The 17855-nt window shown below is 49.4% G+C and overlaps 1 protein-coding gene across 1 annotated transcript; it reads right to left on the bottom strand.

Annotated features, from left to right (window-relative positions):
* Positions 1-4696: 4696 nt before the first annotated feature.
* PTS (6-pyruvoyltetrahydropterin synthase) lies at positions 4697-16106 on the bottom strand. Its single transcript, XM_038381046.2, has 6 exons — positions 15924-16106; positions 12081-12160; positions 8549-8571; positions 7535-7591; positions 5234-5304; positions 4697-5006 (listed from the first exon to the last, which is right to left on the bottom strand). Exons 1-6 carry the CDS (start codon positions 16088-16090, stop codon positions 4865-4867), a joined length of 540 nt encoding a protein of 179 aa, XP_038236974.2. The 5' UTR covers positions 16091-16106; the 3' UTR covers positions 4697-4864.
* Between the last annotated feature and the right edge of the window lie 1749 nt (positions 16107-17855).

Below are 17855 nucleotides of genomic sequence, written 5' to 3'. Positions count from 1 at the left end.
GTATTTTTCATGACTATGAATACCAGGTTTAGCATGGCTGATGGGCATAAAAGGACCCCTCTCCCTCCACCAGTGTTAAACTGAGGTCAAGGTTAAATATTAGCTAAGCCTCATTAAATCTTTCTAACTCATTTTGATTTATTATTCCTTTGTGGTACACATATTTCAGTGTTTGATTATCAAACGATTGCCCCGTCTCACCTTATTTTGAAACTGTACTTGTGAACTACCGAAATCTCTTCCTGTTCGTATTTTCTGATCACTCTTGCTGCCACTTAGACTAATTTTCATGTGATAAAGGAAATGTCACATAGCAATGCACTTTAATACACTTTAAAACTGCCTTCCTCAAACAAAGACATTCCACCAGAGAAGCAGATCGCATCATGGAACAGGCCACCCAAATACCCCAAGGAAACCTGCTTCAATACAGAAATAAAACCCCCTTTGACTACACACCCCTTGTTGTCCCCTAGCAATCCACACTGGAACCCATACAGGATATCATTAAACAATTACAACTCATAGTCGATGGGGACCACATCCTGAAAGAAATCTTTCCTGAACCCCCGCTCTGGCCTTCAAACAACCTCTACAAGCTCATCATCACATTCAAGCTGTCAACAGACCAGGACCCACGAACTCAGAGCGGCATCAGACCCTGCCATAACAATAGATGCAAAATTTGAATACATATCTCAACAGTTATGATGATCAATACTCCCCATAACACACCTTTCAAGATTTACAGGTCCTACACATGTCTATCACAACATGTGGTGTATCTCATCCAGTGCACTAGATGCCCCAGTAACAACTATGTGGGTGAAACCAGACAATCGCAATGCTCTCAGATGAACTCACAAAGAAAAATGATAAAAAATAAAAACACCCTGTCACCTGTGGGCAACACTTTTCACAATACAATCACTCCATATCTGACCTCTCAGTCCTCATCCTCCAAGGAAACCACAACATCTTCAAAGACGAGCCTGGGAGCTTAAAGTCATAACTTTGCTAGGTTTCAGAGTAGCAGCCGTGTTAGCCTGTATTCGCAAAAAAGAAAAGGAGTACTTGTGGCACCTTAGAGACTAACAAATTTATTTGAGCATAAGCTTCCGATGAAGTGAGCTGTAGTTCACGAAAGCTTATGCTCAAATAAATTTGTTAGTCTCTAAGGTGCCACAAGTACTCCTTTTCTTTATAACTTTGCTAGACACTAAGGGCTTGTCTACACTTACAATGATGCAGTAGCATCGCTGCTATAGTGCTTCCGTGAAGATCTATGCCAACAGGAGGGCTTCTCCCATCAGCACAGGTACTTCACCTCCCCAAGAGGTGATGGCTAGATTGATGGGAGAATTCTCCCACCCACCTAGTGCTCCCTCCATGCTCACTAATTGCCTCACTCCGTGGTGTGGATTTTTGGCACTCCTGAGTGATGTAGTTAAACCCACCTTTCCTAGTGCAGACCAGGCCTAGAAATCATGGATTTAGCAAAGACACTGGATTTGTGGTTTAGTACAACAATCTATAAACCACTAGCCCCCACCCTTTTTGTTTTTCTTCCTGTGACTGAAGAGGTGTTACCCAGTTGAATGGTCTCTTGAAATATGTGTTAACTATTTATGCTAAACAACCTGTTCCACCTTGTATTTAGCTGTCACACTCCGAGTACATTTCCCAGACCTGAAAAAGAGCTGTGTGTAAACTCCAAAGCTTGTCTCTCTCACAGACAGAAGCTGGTCCAATAAAAGATATTACTCACCTGCCATATCTCTCTATAGAGCTACGCAGTGACATAACCCACGTCCTTTGTGGGGTGGTAACAGATATAGTTGAAGGCCACAGAACAACAGACAATAGCTGTATGGCAGTGGTTTTCAACCTTTTTTCATTTGCGAATCCCTAAACAATGTCGAATGGAGGTATGGACCTCTTTGGAAATCTAGTGTCTGTATATATAGTTGAATTCTGTTCAGTCAGTTTTCAATCTAAATCTTTTGGGGACCCCTTAGACATAGCCCGCAGACCAAAGGTTGAAAACAACTGCTATATGGTAACTGTCCCCCCAGCTGATGCTACGTGTATTACTGCTTAGTTTTCACAGCATGCACTTGATTTCTTGACTTATCCTCCATGTTCCGTGATGCTGCAAAAAACACTCTTGCCACACTAAAAACCACAATGAACCACAGTGATTAAATGCAGCTCTGGCTCTGAGTCTGCAATGGAGACAGCCTGAAGCAACAGCCCTAAGACATGCCACATGCTCCTTTCCTCTACAAGGCCATGTTGACTCTGAAGCCTGAGGATAAAGATGCCAACTCACTGCAGATCATCACAGCAGGAATATCAGGCTAGAGTGCCTTCTTCATCACTGCGGGTGAATTGGGGGGGGTAGGGAGAGGTGATGGGCAACTGGGTGTTTAGGCCCCTCCTATTTCAAGTCAGCTCCAACACAATCCACAAGAATCAGCTGCCTCCTCCCTATCCAATGTAATCCTGACACATGACCTGACCCCACATCCTGGTCCTAAAGCCAGCAGATCCTTCTTTACAAATAGAGACCAGGCAGATATCCCCATGTTCAGATGAAACAGAGCATCTAGCCTTATGTTTACAGAGCTCTGCCCATCCCTGTGGCATTCAGCCGCCTTATGGAATTAAAAGATCAGTGAAGGGGCTTATACAGAGACTGTGACTCCTGGGTGCTCAAAACCCCAACTGTTCCCTACACCCAGCTGCCAAATCCTCCAACTTTCCCCTACCTTTTGTGCACGAATGGCCCCCATCACCATGTATCTGAGCCCATCACAACCTTCCATCTCCTCCTCGGCAGCTCTGCACTAGCCAAAAACTGATACACTGAAAAGGCACAGACAGCCTACAATTGAATTCGATATTAAAAATAAATAAATTATATGTTCATATCTAATTTGATAAAAATCTTATTTAAAAAGTCATTTACCTGACTCTGCTGCAGAATTCACCAGCAGACTGCTACAGATAGCTGGCCCTCAGGTACCGGTGTGCTTGGTATGGTATAAATGCCAGACAAAGGGCAGCAGGCCTTGATTTCCAAACTCATTAGTCAAGCGTGTCAGCATTGGTCTTACTCCCACTGCTCTCTATATCACCACTGAGTGAGTTGTTCATCACTCAGTGCTGTGTAACTGGTGCATTTGCGTTGAGTTCCAGCAACAGGGAAAGGGAGCCCTCTCTATACACATGGGGCCTGATACATCTCTGTGCTGATGCAGGGACAGAAGGGAGGTAGTTTGCACCTCCACATTTCAGGGATTGCTGCAGACTAGTGCAGCCCAGGGTAGCCCTACCTTGTGCCTCTGCTGAAATAGGCCCCATGAGTCTTTATAAGGGTGCACAATTGCTAGGGTGCAGATCCACCCTGACAAGTGCCTGCCATCCATCTGGTGCATTTTAGCACATGCCTTGCTTTGGAGGCTACTGCAGAGCATAGAAGTCCATTGTATCAGAGATAACCCTGGGGTGAGGTGGGAGCTTGCACCTGCCCTGTCACCTCTTTGTCCCTGGCTGAGGGCAACAATGAATTGGGCCCATGGTCTGCGACACAGCTTGGACCAGGGCTCCTATATGGACCAGAGCCACTGCTTAAAACACAGACACATGGCAAAGCTTGAGTAGAAGCTGAACCATTTGGCCCATGGGATTTCTGTGGAGACTGATCTAGTAAATGCAGGGAGCTAGGGCACTGATTAGTGTGTCTGTATGTGTGAGAAAAGCAGCAAAAAAACAGCAGAGAATTGGGAGAGAGGCACAAAAAGCCAAAGAGATAGCCACAGAAGCACTGGTAGCATGACCCTGAGACAAAGAGAGAGAGAACTTTTAGGCTAAGTGCTGGCTGGAAAGGGGCTTGGAACTGTGAGCAAAGAAACTGCCTCCTGCAGTTTGATTCCTGCTGTGTTCAGGGAAACTGCATTTTATGTACCTTCATTGTAAATAAAAAGCCCTGAACCAAAGAAACACCCAACTCTACCATCAGTTTCTCCATCTAGCAGAAACAACTCGCTAGACCCTGAATTTTGGCTAACTATCCGGGTCAAAATGGATAACAGCGTTTTCCTTTTCCCTCCAGCTCTGTGTCCTCACTTCACCATAGAGCGGCATGCAGCAGGCCTGCAGGCTGGCATTCACTAGCAAAGCTTTATCAGCAGCACAATTATACAAACAAAAGCATTCTCTGACCTTGTGGTTTATAGCAGCCAGTTTTCATGAAACCCCAAGTCGTCTTAGATCAAAGTGTTACTGAGAGCCAGCCTATGGCATAGGAGAAACAAAACAAAAAACAATTACGCCCACCACTACCACCAGTCCCTTATCTTACAGAGAAAACAAAGAATCCAGCCACAGGGAAGAGTGGGCCTGCAGCACAAAAAGGGGAGAAAGTCTTTTCTCAGTCTCCACTTCTTCATCAAAAAATACCCCATGGCCATTAAAAACCCATAATCAAATCCCAGTGGGACAGGTGCATGTTTAGCTTGTACATTTCCTCTCGAGCGAGAGAGAGACGCACAGCCTTACTCAACACGGGCAGAAGACTCCAAGGATTTCACATCACCTGGGTGGTTTTGGTTTGCAGAACTGGACTGTTTTGATTAAAACCAAACAAGAGGTCAGCAAATTCTGAGACCCCCAAATTAAATAGAAAACCTCATTAGCTTGCCACAATAATTGTCTTTAATTACCTAAAAATGACCTTATATTAAAAAAATAAACACTCTACAAAATCACTGTCTACATGTCATAGATACACCATGGTATACTCCATTGATATACTGGTTCAATTAATTCCTCAGAAGACTGTGATCAGCTGAGTTGAATTTCATTTCTCAGGAGTCGTCTCTTCCCCCTTGTACACAACGATGTTCTGGTCCGTTTCATACACTTTGACTTTATAAAGAGTCCCTGCAGGCAGGCGCTTCTGGAGGTTTTCCCAGATGTACACTGCCACATTCTCAGTTGTACTGCAGGGGAAACAGGGCTGAAGTTAGACATGAAGCAGTCAAGGCACTCACACATATAATGATGGATGATAGAGAGAGAGGATGGGGAGGTAGTCGATCAACTTAAATTAAATGACACCTGGAGAATTAAGGAAGTCTGAACTGGTGCCAGACAATATACATGACACCCATTATTATCCATAAAACAACACAGGCTGGATCCTGGCACCAATTCTAGTTCTACACACCTGACAACATCAGCAAAGTAAGCCACGTCTTTATCCAGGTTCTTGTGGTCAAGTGGCTCCATGATGGCTTCCTGAGGGCAGAGAGGAAGGACATGAGGGGGGAAAAATAGTAACAAAATATGTGGAAATGGAAGAGGTGCTTAATGACTTCTTTGTTTCGCTTTTCACCAAGAAGGCTGGTGGTGATTGGACATCTAACATAGTGCAGTCCAGTGAAAATGAGGCAGGATCAGAGGCTAAAATAGGAAAAGAACAAGTTAAAAAATTACTTAGACAAGTTAGATGTTTTCAAGTCACCAGAGCCTGATGAAATGCATCCTAGAAAACTCAAGAAGCTGACTGAGGAGAGATCCGAGCCATTAGTGATTATCTTTGAAAAGTTATGGAAGACAGGAGAGATTCCAGAAGACTGGAAAAGGGCAAATATGGTGCCCATCTACAAAAAGGGAAATAAGGACAACCAGGGGATGACAGACCAGTAAGCTTACCTTCTGTACCTGGAAAGATAATGAAGCAAATAATTAAGCAATCAATTTGCAAACATCTATAAGATAATAATAATCTAGAACAGTCATAATGGATTTGTTAAGAACAAATCATGTCAAACCAACCTGATAGCTTTCTTTGACAGGGTAACAAGCCTTGTGGATGGGGGGAAGCAGTAGACATGGTATATCTTGACTTTAGTAACACTTTTGATACTGTTTCGCATGACCTTCTCATAAACAACCTAGGAAAATGCAAGCTAGATGGAGTTACTATAAGGTGGCTGCATAACTGGCTGGAAAACTGTTCCCAGAGAGTAGTTATCAGTGGTTCACAGTCATGCTGGAAGGGTATAACAAGTGGGGTCCCACAGGGATCAGCTCTGGGTCGAGTTCTGTTCAATATCTTCATCAGTGATTTAGATAATGGCATAGAGAGTACACTTATAAAGTTTGCGGACAATACCAAGCTGGGATGGACTGCTAGTGCTTTGGAGGATAGGATTAAAATTCAAAATGATCTGGACAAACTGGAGAAATGGTATCAAGTAAACAGGACAATTGAAATTCAACCTGAAATTCAATAAGGACAAATGCAAAGTACTCCACTTAAGAAGGAACAATCTTGCACACATGCAAAATGAAAAATGACTGCCTAGGAAGGAGTACGGTGGAAAGGGATCTGGGGTTCATAGTGGACTACAAGCTAAATATGAGTCAACAGTGTAACACTGTTGCAAAAAAAGCGAACATCATTCTGGGATGTATTAGCAGGAGTGCTGTAAGCAAGACATGAGAAGTAATTCTTCCGCTCTACTCTGCTCTGATTAGGCCTCAACTGGAGTATTGTGTCCAGTTCTGGGCACCACATTTCAGGAAAGATGTGGACAAATTGGAGAAAGCCCAGAGAAGAGCAACAAAAATGATGAAAAGTCTAGAAAACGTGATGTATGAGGGAAGATTGAAAAAACTGGGTTTGTTTAGTCTGGAAAAGTGAAGACTGAGGGGACATGATAACAGTTTTCAAGTACATAAAAGGCTGTTACAAGGAGAAGGGAGAAAAATTGTTCTTCTTAACCTCTGAGGATAGGACAAGAAGCAATGGGCTTAAATTGCAGGAAAAAAGGTTTAGGTTGGACATTAGGAAAAACTTCTTAACTGTCAGGGTGGTTAAGCACTGGAATAAATTGCCCAGGGAGGTTGTGGAATCTCCATCATTGGAGATTTTTAAGAGCAGATTGAACAAACACCTGTCAGGGATGGTCAAGATAAGACTTAGTCCTGCTTTGAGTTCAGGGGACTGGACTAGATAACCTCTCAAGGTCCCTTCCAGTCCTATGAGTCTATGACACTGGTAGCTACATCAATAGGGCATGTCAAGGGAACACAATGAATGGCAGGTTCTAACCATCCTGCTGGGACTTAGGAAGGGTCCTTCTGTGTCTGTGGAGCAAGTCCAGACACTCACACTGGGAACTGAAATGTCACTGGGGCCAATGGTGGCCTTTTCCTGAGAGGTCCTAGGTACTCAGAGTTAGTAGGAAGGTACCAGGGCAGTACTATTAGAGGGAGACAGCAACACATTTTGCAGCTGGTGAGAGGAAGTCCAAGACCTTGCACATCAAAGGCCAGTGTGGGGGCCAGCAGGGGATGTTACACTGCAACAGGGCACTGCGCTGAAGCATTTTTAGCTCATAAACCACTCCCTAATTCTCCACTCCTAACAGTGTCTACTCCCCACTTCCCCATGCCCTCATTAGCCCTTTGCATCATTGCTGATTTCTATGTGAGAGCTCCAGGAGCAAAGTTTTATTACCTGCATATATTCTTTCAGGTCTGTCAGGTTTATAACCATTCCTGAGGTAGGATCAATCTACAGGGCAAAGAGCGAAAGGAGATTAGAAGCACATCTACTAACCCTCACTACCCAATTGTGTTACCAATCCCATCACCCACACAGAGAAGCAGCCCAGTAAGCAGAAACAAGGATTTAATCAGTAGTTTCACCAACCTGACACATCACTGCTAGCTAGTAAGGGTCAGGCACAAGCCATGAGCACAAGTGGGGCCTAACCACAGTGCACAGGTAATCTGGCTTCCTCCTGAATTAACTGCTGTTCTATAGGTTGATGGCCACGGTTCTTCCGTCTAGAACTGTCTAGCAGGAACCTCTGGCTGCCAGAAGCTGGGACTGGATGACTGGGGACAGACCACTCAAAATTGCCCTTTTCCTTTCATTCCCTCTGAAGCATCTGGCATTGGCCACTGTCAGAGAACAAGATACTGGGTGAGATGGATCATTCATCTGACCCAGTATGGCTGTTTTCATGTTAACTTCGAAAATCAGCAACCACAAATTAAAAGTAATTGTTCTGTGGCCCAGATCTCTCTGGAACAAGTTGGCTGAGAGCTAAGCTCAGGACTGTGGCCTCCCACCATTTTGCAGGGGACAGAGTTTAGCCCCGCTTTCGCTCAGGATGGAGGCCATCCAGATCTGAGAGCGGAAGGCTGAGATCCTCGAAGCCACATGAAGGTCACTGCAAGACTGGCGCTGAAATGTGGCCTCCTGCATGTCCTTGGGAAAAGCAGGGTGAGAAGGAGAGCTGCCTTCACTGGACCCATCGTTCTCACACATGTGATTACAGAAAATCTTCCTTTTTATAGTTGATGGAACACAGGGTTTTCAAGCAATGCAGGATTTTTAGCAATTCTACAAAGGAAAACACCTAGAGGGTTTGGTTTTTTTTAATGATCTGCAGAATTTGCACATGGAAACCACACTCTGATACCTCCAATAGGGAAAAAGGAAGGAAATAATGATTGCACTTACCTCTCCACGCACAGTCACTACAACTAGAGGAAGAAAAACAACAAGTCATAAGTGTGATCCAATGTACACGAGAACAAATCACATTAGTGGCAGATCAGAGAGCGCACAGAGCATTAATCAGCCCCAGGAGGTGGGTTAATAACATCAGAAGTGTTACTGTTTAAAACAATATCCTCTGTATAAAGAACGGTAACTGACCCTACAATAATGGTGGTTTTCCAAGATGGACACAAGATGGATTCTTTAGGTCAGCAGTTTTCACTGGGACTGTGCCTGCATCCCGCGCTGGAGGATATAAAGGGTGGGACAGGCTCAACTGTTCCACAGCAAAGTCCTACCAAAATGGGCATCTGATCTGGAAGCCTCTATTAAGGAATGGCATCTTGTAAATGTGAGGATTGTAGCCACCCAACAAATGTCAGATAAAGGGACACTTGTCAAACAAGCAGCAAAGGCCACAATGGCAATCTGAAAGGCAGAGGTGGTATAGGGAACAGGGAACACTACCAGAGGACCCATTAGCTCTGCTAATGCTCTACAGTGATGTCCCAAGACAGAGAGAACTCTTGGGGAGAAAACATGCATTAGATACAGCAATTTCCTGCAGTATCCTTGAAATACTGGATCGAATTAAGTTTAAGTATCTTTGGAGTCCATTGTATTAAATGCAAATGTTCTGTACAACTGTGGGCCGGGCCTGTACATAACTTTCATGGGGGGAGAGGGGGCATCTGATGTGAACCCTGGGAAATGTATGAACTTCAAAGGACTATATTGAACAATGTGCCTGACAAAAACAGACTTTTGGGACAGGGTTAAATGGTTTTCCTGGAGAATCTCTAGGGGGAGGTGAATGCAAATTTCCCATTTCTGGTTATGCAAAACCCCAGCCTTTTGAAGCTACGCCTCAGGAGAGGACCATTGTCTGCTGATTATCTGTTCCCAGAATCTCAAGGTCAAAAGCCCAGGCTGTATAAAGGAAAGACTGAGCTACTGAGAGGGCACTCATTCTGAGCTAAGGCTCATATGAACTTGTAACCACAGAAAAAACTCACTTTGCGGTTTTAAGGACTGATTCCTACCAGAGCCCTTGTGGGAGCCAGGGTGATCTCTGGGTAGCTTTTTAGCATGCATGCAGGTTCTTTTGTTGTTTTTAATCTGTTTTCACTGTAATGCTTTTACTTTAAGATTAAATGTGCTTGCTTAGAAGGAGCTGTGTGGTGACTTGTCACTGCTGGCAATTACAGTTGTTCATAACCTCTGGAGTGGAAGGAAAGCACAAACTGGCCTGCTGGCAGGGAACTGTGCAGCCTTGGAAAAAAAGAGGAAGAGAGGAAGAGAGATACGAGTCCCTATCTGAGAGAGCTGATGGCTGAGGAGCTGGGAGTCTGCAGTGGGTGCCCTTGCTGGACTCCAGAAGGGGAACACAGGTACAGTTGCTCTGAGCTGAGACAGGGCCCTTCAGGAATTTTGCCACTATAACGTAGGAAAATTCAATATGGTCCTGGACAGGAGGATGAGGAGCAGATATTGCTTCTAGATGAACCCTTATAGAACTGATGGAAAGTCCAGATTGTTTCAGGGCTAGTAAATAATTCAATATTGCAGAGACTGTGGGCATCGAGGGAGACAGATGCCCAAATCGAAAACCTTCTCCATTTAGCTTTAGGGCATTAAACTAATAACAAAAGGGGGTAAAAAGGGGGAAGAAACGAGTACTCATTTAGCACAAAACTGAGATGTTGAGAAGAAACGAAAGGACCTGAAGAGAAGAAATTCTTTAATTGCCTATATCCCAATGCGGGAAGCCTGGGTAACAAATGAGGAAATGGAATTTGCTCATTTATGGGCATTAATTTGATCTGGTTGGTATTACTGAAACCTGGGGGGATGAAAAGGAGCATACCTCCTCCAAGGGAAAGGCCACTCTGTCAGGCGTGCCCCATCTCTATATAGGACAGTTCAGTACCAGGGACACTTCTCTAACCCAGTATACCAGTGACTTGAAGCTGGTGGCTTGGATGTCACCATCCATAATCTTTCCAGGAGAGGTCACTCTGGTATTGGGCCCACCAATAAGTCACTCGGCACCATGTATGGTTTAGGTGCCAGGATAGTTAGTGCCAAGCAGTGGGTACCCTAAAGGTAATCTGTACCAAGATGGAAAGTACCAGGGCATATGATCACAGAGGCACTCAGTGCTGAGGCTCCAGGTACCAAAGCATTCAGTGTGGTGCTGAAGGATCAGTACTGAGGGCAGCGTAGTTGTTGATTTAGAGGGCACTGCATGAACTGACTCAGAAGTTAGTGCCAGGGCACATGAACGGGCCTTCTTAGGCTTATGGCCCTTGGACGAATGACAAGTCATGTGGCCGATGACCCTTTGATCTCAGTTTGCTAGGTCTCAGGGACAGTAAACTGTGCCTGGGCTCATCTTTGGAGCACTGCTCCTTTCTGCCCATCAGAGGTCAATGCAGATGAAGTAATGGACAAGTGGAGCCTCTGAGTGGATGCATCCTGGGAGCTCAGAGTGGGATCAGAGGTCTAACGGGGAGAGACTGACCTGATGGCTGAGCCCTGATTGCAGCTCTCCTCTGCATGTCCTTGGAGACTTGCATCAATCTCTCATAAGGAACAGCTTCAGATGCACTTCCCTTGCTCTCTGAGTGTACTCAGAGAAAGAACGACAGACAGAACATCGCTCCAGGACACATCCTCCTCCCAGAGAGAGCAGACACCAGGATTGCCCATCATTAATGGCCTTAATGCTGGTGCTTTGGCTTCCGCTGTAATGACAGTTCTCTGTGGGGCAGTTGGGCAGTGGGGGGGTCTAAGTTAACTAAAACATTATATATTTGCCCATTGGGCATAAAAAAGAAAAAATTACACTAATTACGCTAACTTTATTATCTAATTATTATACGCAAGGCTAAGGAAAATCACACAGTACACAGAGTAAGCAGACATTGCAGGGGTACTGCCTCACTGTCAAGGGCAGTCAGAAGAAACTGAGGGACACCTGGGCCACTCTGTCCTTTATGCCCTCAGATGGGAGGTGTCAGGGCACTTAAGGGGCACGCCTGACCAAAAGGATCCAGTCTTGCATGCATGGGGCCCATGCACACTAAGAATGGAATCCATGTGGGCAATCTCTTGAAGAAGGTTTGTTTTTTTGGAAAAAATTTGTTTGCCAAGTGGAAACCGCCATTAAGATTTACTATCATCTTGAGTATAAGCAGATTTGGTTTATTTAGTAGCATTTTTAAAATAAGATTTACTCTTTATTTAATGACCTAAAAGTCAGATTTGTGGTTTGGACTGTCTCCTGTTGATGATCACTCTTATTTCTCTTTGCAACCTCTGCCATCAAAAAAACAAATGGGCCAGATTCTGCTCTCAGTTACATAAGTGTTCACGGTAGCATGGCTAAGATCAGATCCTGTCCAAATGTCTCTCTCATACAACCATGTGAACTAATTCTCTCCGAGGCTGGATGAATAAGTATTAGCACTCAGGCCAGTCAGCCCCTCACCTTTATAGTTGTGTCCATGTCCATTTGGATTGTTGCATTTCCCAAAGAGTTTCAGGTTTTCTTCATCACTCAGTGACTTACTGTAAAAAAATAAAAAATTGCATTTGAGGCCAATTAGAAACATTTAGGTTTTCATTTCAACTGGGACTGGTTTTTAGCTCCCCATGATCTTCTTAGTAGATACAGCAAAAGAAACATCTCATTCACAGACTCTGCCTACTCAGATTCTGCACCACTCTCTGAGTTAGTCCAAGCCCTGTGTATGAAAGATTTGCTCTCCAGGCACCTTTTAGTTTGTGGTCTCATTTTTCATTGGCCAAGACAGTACTCTTAGCCTATCCTTGTCTATAACACACCCTGAAAAGGGGGTGGTGAATCCTTAAACATTTTATGTAATTTGTTTTTTAAAAGTTCTTAAATTACTGTGTGTACTATGACAGGTTTCCACCAAATGCATCCGATGAAGTGAGCTGTAGCTCACGAAAGCTTATGCTCTAATAAATTTGTTAGTCTCTAAGGTGCCACAAGTACTCCTTTTCTTTTTGTGTGTACTAGTAATCCAACATAAAAATAATGTACTCTAGTCACTTTCTCTTTTTCAAACAGATGGATTAGACTGGGGAAGTACTATTAATCTTTTTTTTACTCTATTATAATGAACATCCATCCAGGTATTGTATTTCTCTACTGACTCTGTACAGCATTACTGGCTAAAGAAATGGCATTGGAGAGTTGAAGGAGCCCAGTCAGGAGATTTGAGGTCCATTAGTTTGGATGCTGCTGATAGTTTCATTGTAGCCTCCTGACTTCTCAGTACTGTGTACTGTTGTCAAGTATCCACTCCTACTGTGAAAAGTGTATCAATTAGAGTTTGAAACACCACAAGACTTCCAGCTGTTTACAAAAGGGACCAGATGCCTGGCAGAACCACCTAGTTTCTGAACATAAACATTGCAGGCTGCAGTATCCAGGATCTCGGAGATATCACCGGTGGGACCATCGCTAAGTTTACTGTCATCCCTTCTGACTTTCACATTGCGCCAATAACTCTCCCAGAGGATGCAAAGTCTAGGGATGGATAGGTGGTGATCAGTGTAGGCCAGGCAGAAGGACACATCTGAAACATGTGACTCACATTTTGCTTGAAAACAGATGACACTATTTATCCTCGAGTCCCCTTTGCTTCAGGAAAGGCAGGAGACAAAGCATCTTAGATGATGGCTGGGGAAATAAGTGATTTCACCTTAAGTGTGTAAAGTACAATCTATGGAAGTCCCTCGCTGCCCACTGAATAAAGAAGTTAGATTTTTGGTCTCACGGACAGAGCTTGAAAACGGCTTTTGCTGCTGTTGTTCTCATCTACCAGCCATGAAAAAAACCTCATGCGTCTCAGAGTGAAATAGACAAGATTCCGGTCAGAATCAGATTTGCCTGCATCAGTCTTGAAACTAACCAGAGTCTTGTCCCAATTTCACTCTGCTGTTGTTTAAAAATGCTCCTGTTTAGGAGGGCAGGCTGCGGAAAGAAAGGGGAGTCGCTCCTTTTCCTCTCCCCCCACTCTCCACTCCCAGCGCCTCCAGGAGCAGGAGAATCTTCTGTGCTCTGACCAGCTTCACTGCTGCCATTCCCAAGGTATTGAATGGTATTGAATCTGAACTGACTTGCATCAACTTCACTTTTGTTGGTGGAGGGGTGGTGTGGTGAGCACAAGCGCACACAAAGTACTATCCAGGCAAGTGGTACAGGGGAGAAGAGAACCAAAACATGAGGTGAGAAAGCTGCACTCAAGACAGCAAGGTGGAAGGAGAGGCAGGAGGAAGCCCGCAAAAGGGGGCAGAAGAAATGTGCAGGATGATGAGAGAGGGAGTGAGTAAAACAGATGGATTACAGTATTTTCCTTCCCTTCGCCTATCCTTTGTCACCAATAACAATGACTAGACTGTAAGCTCTTTGGGGCAGGGACTGGATTGTTTTACTAGGTGTATGTACTGTGCTAGCACAACAGGGCCCCAATCTTTGAGGCCTCTAGGTGCTACTGTAATAAAAATAAAAACACATGGGCTGTTGAAAAGAGAGCGACCCCAACTTCCCAGCAGCCGGGAGAGTGAGGCATAGTGAACTGCAGCCTGGGGTTCATTTTCTCTGTCTCCCTCTTGTACAGTGTGAGCTCTTAGACAGGGGGACCGCCTGGATTCTGGATCCAGTACATTGCTGGGCTGCTGGGCACATTGCCAAGGCGGAGAGCAACTGGCTCTCCTGTCCAAATGGGATAGGAACTAAGGAGCGCCAAGTAAGAACCAGGGACAGCTCCCCCATGATGAAAAACTCCTCCCTTCCCAACACTCAGGGGATTTCTGACCTGGGGACCGACCCCAGAGTCCATGGCGGGAGTGGGGTCTCCTCTTGCATCTCCTCTCAGCCTGTTGTTCGAGCTGTCATTGTTGGGAGTTTGGCAATGACTGAACCCCTCCAACCAAGCGCGATGGGGCCATCCTGGGGTCCCCCGGACCAAACGTGATGGGGGCACCCTGGGGTCCCCCCGATCAAGCGCGATGGGGGCACCCTGGAGTCCCCCCTGACCAAGTGCGATGGGGGCACCCTGGGGTCCCCCCGATCAAGCGCGATGGGGCACCCTGGGGTCCCCCTGCCCAAGTGCGATGGGGCACCCTGGGGTCCCCCTGATCAAGCACGATGGAGGCACCCTGGGGTCCCCCCTGACCAAGTGCGATGGGGGCACCCTGGGGTCCCCCCGATCAAGCGCGATGGGGGCACCCTGGGGTCCCCCTGACCAAGCACAATGGGGGCACCCTGGGGTCCCCCCGATCAAGCACGATGGAGGCACCCTGGGGTCCCCCCTGACCAAGTGCGATGGGGGCACCCTGGGGTCCCCCCGATCAAGCACGATGGGGCACCCTGGGGTCCCCCCGACCAAGTGCAATGGGGCACCCTGGGGTCCCCCCGATCAAGCGCGATGGGGGCACCCTGGGGTCCCCCCGATCAAGCACGATGGAGGCACCCTGGGGTCCGCCAGACCAAGCGCGACGGGAGCACCCTGGGGTCCCCCCGATCAAGCACGATGGAGGCACCCTGGGGTCCGCCAGACCAAGCGCGACGGGAGCACCCTGGGGTCCCCCCGATCAAGCACGATGGAGGCACCCTGGGGTCCGCCAGACCAAGCGCGACGGGAGCACCCTGGGGTCCCCCCGATCAAGCACGATGGGGCACCCTGGGGTCCCCCTGACCAAGTGCGATGGGGGCACCCTGGGGTCCCCCCGACCAAGCGCGATGGGGCACCCTGGGGTCCCCCCGATCAAGCGCGATGGAGGCACCCTGGGGTCCCCCCGACCAAGCGCGATGGGGCACCCTGGGGTCCCCCCGACCAAGCGCGATGGAGGCACCCTGGGGTCCGCCAGACCAAGCGCGACGGGAGCACTCTGGGGTCCCCCCGATCAAGCACGATGGGGCACCCTGGGGTCCCCCCGACCAAGTGCGATGGGGGCACCCTGGGGTCCCCCCGATCAAGCGCGATGGGGCACCCTGGGGTCCCCCCGACCAAGCGCGATGGGGGCACCCTGGGGTCCCCCCGACCAAGCGCGACGGGAGCACTCTGGGGTCCCCCCGATCAAGCACGATGGGGCACCCTGGGGTCCCCCCGATCAAGCGCGATGGGGCACCCTGGGGTCCGCCAGACCAAGCGCGACGGGAGCACCCTGGGGTCCCCCCGATCAAGCACGATGGGGCACCCTGGGGTCCCCCCGACCGAGCGCGATGGAGGCACCCTGGGGTCCCCCCGACCAAGCGCGATGGGGTGGGGGCCCGGCCCCCGACCGCAGGGCCCCTCACCTGTGCAGCCGGTGGCAGGCGCTGAAGCTGAGGCAGCGGGAGACCCGCGCGGTGCGGGCCGGGGGCCCGGCGGGGGGCGGCGGCATCGCAGCAGCGGGGCTGGGGAGCGGGGACCGCCCAGCTCGGCGCCTGCGCGGGGAGGGCGGACGAGCCCCACATCCGGGCATCCCTGGGCACCCTCCTCCCTCCGCCGCGGGCCTGGTGGTGTCCCCCCGCCTCGAACCCCGCCCCCTGCGCCTCGGGGACCCCCCCGGACCCCGCCCCCTCTCCTCGGGGATTCCCCCCGCCTCGAACCCCGCCCCCTGCGCCTCGGGGACCCCCCCCGGACCCCGCCCCCTCTCCTCGGGGATTCCCCCCGCCTCGAACCCCGCCCCCTGCGCCTCGGGGACCCCCCCCGGACCCCACCCCCTCTCCTCGGGGATTCCCCCCGCCTCGAACCCCGCCCCCTGCGCCTCGAGGACCCCCCCCGGACCCCACCCCCTCTCCTCGGGGATTCCCCCCGCCTCGAACCCCGCCCCCTGTGCCTCGGGGACCCCCCCCGGACCCCGCCCCCTCTCCTCGGGGATTCCCCCTGCCTCTGGCCCCGCCCCCTGCGCCTCGGGGACCCCCCCGGACCCCACCCCTTCTCCTCGGGGATTCCCCCCGCCTCGAACCCCGCCCCCTGCGCCTCGAGGACCCCCCCCGGACCCCGCCCCCTCTCCTCGGGGATTCCCCGCGCCTCGAACCCCGCCCCCTGCGCCTCGGGGACCCCCCCCGGACCCCGCCCCCTCTTCTCGGGGATTCCCCCCGCCTCGAACCCCGCCCCCTGCGCCTCGGGGACCCCCCCCGGACCCCACCCCCTCTCCTCGGGGATTCCCCCTGCCTCTGGCCCCGCCCCCTGCGCCTCGGGACCCCCCCGGACCCCACCCCCTCTCCTCGGGGATTCCCCCGTCTCTGGCCCCGCCCCTGCGCCTCAGGGAACTCCCCACCCCCCCCTCTCCTCGGGGACCCCCGCCTCTGGCCCCGCCCCCTGCTCCTTCTGCACCCTGGGGTCCCCCCTCCAGGCCTGCCCCCTCTTTAGCCCCAGCCTCATCACATGAGACACCCCCTTCGCCTCCCTCTCCTGCACTTAAGTGACCCTGTCCTCACCCCAGGGACTCCCATCCCTACCCCTGTCTCCTGCCCCTCAGGGATCCCCCTCCCCACCCCATTACCTAGGCCTCGGTGCTCCCTATCTCCCTTCCCAGTGCCCCAGGGCGTGAGTTCCTGCCACACACCAGGCCTTGCGAGAGACTTGTCACCTTCAAACATGGATTAAAAGAAGCCTTTATGTCCTCTACCTTCCCCGTTCCCCTGCCTCGGCCAACCCCTACCCCCACCCATTTTTGGGTGGGTCTTTCCCATCACAAGGTCCTATTTGTAAAGGTTTCTCTTCCCCCTTGGTCCTGTATAAAAGACCTACACAAATAACCAGGCCCGCCGACGTGGGGGGCAAAGAGGGCAATTGCCCAGGGGCCTGGGCAATTTAAAAGGGCCCAGGGCTCCCGGCCACCGCTGCTACGCCCTGACCAGCCACAGGGCTCCTCGGCACAGGCGGTCAGTCCCAGAAGTGATGGATTTATCACTTCTGCCCCAGGTCCTGCACCCCCCTAGGGATGGCCCTGGGGCCCAGAATTGCTGTCAGCAGGCCTGCAAACAACAGGAGAAACTGATGCTACCTTCAGCACTGGCACATGCACAAAGTAAAACGCTGAAAACAGAAAAGGAGGACTTGTGGCACCTCAGAGACTAACAAATTTATTAGAGCATAAGCTTTCGTGAGCTACAGCTCACTTCATCCAATGAAGTGAGCTGTAGCTCACGAAAGCTTATGCTCTAATAAATTTGTTAGTCTCTAAGGTGCCACGAGTACTCCTTTTCTTTTTGCGAATACAGACTAACACGGCTGCTACT

The sequence above is a fragment of the Dermochelys coriacea genome, chromosome 22 (assembly GCF_009764565.3).
Source record: "Dermochelys coriacea isolate rDerCor1 chromosome 22, rDerCor1.pri.v4, whole genome shotgun sequence".
Taxonomy (NCBI): Eukaryota; Metazoa; Chordata; order Testudines; family Dermochelyidae; genus Dermochelys; species Dermochelys coriacea.
Note: the sequence above shows the minus strand (reverse complement) of the source record. Positions and strands in the feature narration are given on the sequence as shown.